Genomic DNA, 4,552 nt, shown 5'->3' with positions numbered 1-4,552 from the left:
CATGATAATTATATTCCTGATGACATGACAAATAAAGACACAGACTAAACAATTTTATTTTTTGAAAGCATGAAAAAGCTTACTTTATCGATACGAAAGGCAAAGTGAAGGAAAGTCAAGTATAATTTTTGAAATAAAAGGAACGCTACCAAGTTTAATTTAGTCAAACTTACAAATAAGAAAAAGTTAGCATTCTTCACCCAGATATTTTAAGGAGAGGTGCTTGATCATAAAATTGATAGCTGTACGTAAGAAAAGAACAAGTTACCATACAATTTTGGCACAAAAAAAAAGTTACCGTACAATGAATTTTTTTATTAAAAAAATTAACTGCGAGCTTATTAGTTTAATATAAGGTTGACAGACCTCGACGAAGCTAAATAGTCCAGTGGTTTTACTATTAATTTTAGTCCAAAAGTATTTGACATGATTTGACCAAGAGCCTTGGTTTGAGGATGAATGATGGGGCACATGTGCACCCTGTAGAGGGTAGCTTTATGAACAAATTTGCTTCAACCTCACCTGCTCGTGGTAAGGTGAGGGGTCAATGAAACAGCAACAAAAGAAGAGCAAGAAAGCTCGTGTGGCAAGGGGAAAAAAAGCTAAAAAGCCTTAAACAAAGCTATCTCAGAAGCCAACAATCGCTTTTTCCTCTCCCTCCCTCCCGCTCTCTCTTATCTCTCTCTCAATCATAACTTTCTTTTCCTTCCTTCCTTCCTTCTTTCTTTCTCTGAATAAAGCTGAATCCCACTATTCCCCCAACTTCTTTAACTTTAGCCAGTGGTAGTGCTGGTTAATTGCGAGGATTGATCAGAGTTGACATAAAAATTTCACCATGCTAGACAATAGTGCTAATTCTTCTGATGCGGCTTCCTCAGAAAATAATGGAGCGATCCTTCCCAAAAGAAAAAGAAGACCCCCAGGCACACCAGGTAACTAAATATATAATTAACGGTAGTTACTTAAATAATTAACAGTAGTTACCCTTCTCATTACTGCGGGTTTTTTCCCTCCCTTGTGCAGATCCAGATGCTGAGGTCGTGTGTTTGTCACCGAAGACCTTGTTGGAATCAGATAGATATGTGTGTGAGATCTGTAATCAAGGATTTCAAAGAGACCAGAATCTGCAGATGCACAGAAGAAGGCACAAGGTACCCTGGAAGTTGCTGAAAAGGGAGACTAGCAGCACGCAAGAGGTGAAGAAGAAGGTGTTTGTGTGCCCTGAGCCTACTTGTTTGCACCATAATCCTTGCCATGCTCTTGGAGATCTCGTGGGCATCAAGAAGCATTTTAGGAGGAAGCATAGTAATCACAAGCAGTGGGTTTGTGAGAAGTGTTCTAAAGGATATGCTGTTCAGTCTGATTACAAAGCTCACCTCAAAACCTGCGGTACCAGAGGCCATTCGTGTGACTGTGGTCGTGTCTTTTCCAGGTAAAATATACCATAACATTCCAATTCTTACTTCAGAATATCAAGTCATGTCTTGTTTCTGTAACAGTAGAATTAGCTTTTGAGACATCTCTATTTTTCATTTCCCATGTCAATTTCTGTCTCTCTCTTTCTCTAGTTCACCCTCGTTCAGTTCTATAAAGGAAACAAAATTTCACTGCAAAGTCAAGCCCTAAATTCTTTGTTATCAGGTTGGTACTTGGTACACAGAGGAGCAGAAATCAATTGCATCTGATATCTGACCAGTGATATGGATATGTTGATGAATAGTTTCAAATTCAGAATCAGAAGCGTTATCTTATGGGAACCTTTTGCGAGGACGCACTATGATTAATATTTAATTTAATACCCCCACTTTGAGTAATAGTACTTAATTATAATTATATTTAAATGATAATCGACACCCCTAATAAGCCATGTGAGGATATATGATAAATATAATTCTCTTCACGTGTAAATGTAGAGACCCCATTCTATCTCTCTGACTTATTTTTTAAGCACTGCTAAATATTAAATTGGAACGCAACCGCATAATCATCTTATACTAGATATTGATTATATATACTCGATTTTTTTTTTTTTAAAAAAAGATTTGCCTCCTTTGTTTCCAAGCTGCATGTACGTGCATGTCATTCCTGAATGACCAGGCCGGTTATACCACACTATTCCCCGCTTCAGTTTTTGTAATTATTCCAGACAACATGCCCAAATTAATCATATTCTCGTTAAAATTAAAATTTGAATTATAAGGATAATTTAGGAAGACTTTACTTTGGTACTGTTTCTATGAGGGTTATAATGACTTAAAAACCGTACAGAAAAGAATTTGGTAATTAATGAACTTCCAGAAACCTACTTTATTATCTTTTTTTTACATGTAATGTAATGTTTTGTGGCTTCATTGTTTCAGGGTTGAGAGTTTCATTGAACATCAAGACGCGTGCACTGGTCGAACAGCTTCTAGCACTAGTCCATCTAGTGAAGCCAATTTAGTTTCATTAATGCAAGGCTTGCCTGTGCCAAAACCACCCACTTCTCATAGACATAATAACTTAGAAGAACTCCAGCTCTTACGTTGTTCTTCTTCATCAGACGCTCTAGGAAACCGAGGCTCTGATCATGAGGAGGATAACAACCACGAAACTGATCAAACCCATCTGAAGCTTTCAATAGGGTCATTCAGTAACAACAATAAGAGCAACAAGAATGTTGCGAGTAATAATGAAGCGGAAGCGGAAGAAGCACCGAGGTTAAGGGAAGTGGGGCGGTTGAAAGAGTGCGCTAGTGAAGAGCTCAAGTTGGCGATGGCTGAAAAGGCATATGCAGAAGAAGCTAGAAGAGAGGCTAAGCGTGAGATAGAGATGGCCGAGTTAGAGTTTGGGAGAGCAAAGAGGATAAGGAAGGAAGCTCAGGAGGAGCTCGAGAAGGCTGAGGCTTTGAAGAAGCAAGCCATGATGAAGACGAGTTCCACTCTGATGCAAATTACTTGTCAGGCTTGTAAGCAACAGTTCCAATCCTCCATTCTTGCCGGGGTTTCATCAGAAGAGACATCTCTTGTGATGAGCTGCATGTCCTCACCCACCACTGAAGGAGAAGGAGATCAATAACCTTAGGTAGCTACAGTCTTCAAGTGCTCCTTGTTAGGGCCTCCCAACCAATCCGGATTTCCAACACACACAAATTAAACCAGATGATGAAGAGGATAAAGAAGAGAAGTGAATCTTTTACACACTTTCACTCTCTAAATACATTTTACATACAAGAGCACTCTTTTCCGACCCCTTTTTTTAGTTGATAATGGTAACAGATATTTGAAAATTTTTGCTTGAATCTTGTCTATAACTTAAGTTATTGCTAGAAAAAATGATCATTGACGAGTAGAAAGATGGTTCTTTTGTAATTTGCTTTTGGTTTTGATCTTTTTTGTAGTCAAACGAATTATGCAGTCGTGCGTTTCTAAGTCTGAAAATTAATTCCTGTATTCGTTGAACAAGTGCTGTGTGTGTGTGGTGTGTGTGTGTGTAGCTGAAGCCTGTTTTGTCGTCTTCTTTTCTTAATTATATATAGTCATAGAATATCAGGCTTATATTACATGCATGTTTAGAATACTTCAGCTCTTTTGTTTGATTCCTATTGTATTTTGTTCGTTCAACGATCGTTGGATGTGGCTAAGAAGGTAAGAAATGAGCAAGTTAATGGTTACGTGGCTACAACCCAAGAGATTATATCCAAGTCCTAAGAATACCATTGTTCCTTTCATCATCAGCCATCAATGCAAGATCGTGGGTGATTATAAAAGCATAAAAATTAATTAGCATGTAACTCATGTGTCTGTTCAGCTGGAATTAATAACAACACATTTAAGAAATTCCGTATGAAAAGAATTAAAATGTGAAGATTTCAGTTCTCGTAGTACTCCTTCTTGCTGCTTCAATAGCATCATCATGGTATATGGGTGATTCTCCACAGACTGCTCCATTTATTGGGTGGGTTTTAAATTGTGAATTTCAGAATTTGTGATAATGATGACAGCTGAATTTGCTGTTGTGAGAAAATAATGTGAAAAATGCACACAGCTAAGTAGTACATTATATAGAGTGGGGACCACAATCACAAGGTTAAATAATGGGATTGCAAAGCTCAGAAAAGGTGGATATTGCAATTAATGCATTTATCATAAATTTGTCAAAGAGATGGGGATGTGGATAACCTGCAAAGAAATAGTATGGAGTAGATGAATTATGCATATGAGAAAGCATGTTTTTCAGTGCCCCGCAGTACGTTCGTCGCTCTCACCATAGGTTCACACAGAATAATGGTACAAGTATAAAGCTACGGTGTATGAGTGAGCACACAGACCTGGCCGGTAACAAAAACAGAAAATGTGATCACAATTCACACACCTCTAGCTGAGTCTCCAAGTCATTCCTTTTACCATTAACAGACCCAAACGCATACTGCTGTCCCGAGATTTTCTACTCTTGACGTGAAGCTATATTTACAGCAGCCCATCATGATAATAGCCTCGTTACTTAAGAGTTGGCTGTACAGACTACAGAGTGATGAATACAAGGCATAGCTAGTTTTTATGGTCCAACATAA

The 4,552-nt window shown here is 38.1% G+C and overlaps 1 protein-coding gene across 1 annotated transcript; it reads left to right on the top strand.

Moving 5' to 3' along the window:
* The first annotated feature begins 466 nt into the window (after positions 1–466).
* LOC129299118 (zinc finger protein SHOOT GRAVITROPISM 5-like) lies at positions 467–3,233 on the top strand. Its single transcript, XM_054937560.1, has 3 exons — positions 467–932; positions 1,024–1,432; positions 2,361–3,233. The coding sequence occupies exons 1-3, from the start codon at positions 836–838 to the stop codon at positions 3,055–3,057; spliced, it is 1,203 nt and encodes a 400-aa protein (XP_054793535.1). The 5' UTR covers positions 467–835; the 3' UTR covers positions 3,058–3,233.
* The last annotated feature ends 1,319 nt before the right edge of the window (positions 3,234–4,552 follow it).

The sequence above is a fragment of the Prosopis cineraria genome, unplaced genomic scaffold, assembly GCF_029017545.1.
Source record: "Prosopis cineraria cultivar Desert tree isolate PC_DT_omini unplaced genomic scaffold, ASM2901754v1 PC1038, whole genome shotgun sequence".
NCBI lineage: Eukaryota > Viridiplantae > Streptophyta > Magnoliopsida > Fabales > Fabaceae > Prosopis > Prosopis cineraria.
The sequence above is the reverse complement of the archived record's forward strand: the minus strand, read 5'-3'. Positions and strand labels throughout refer to the sequence as shown.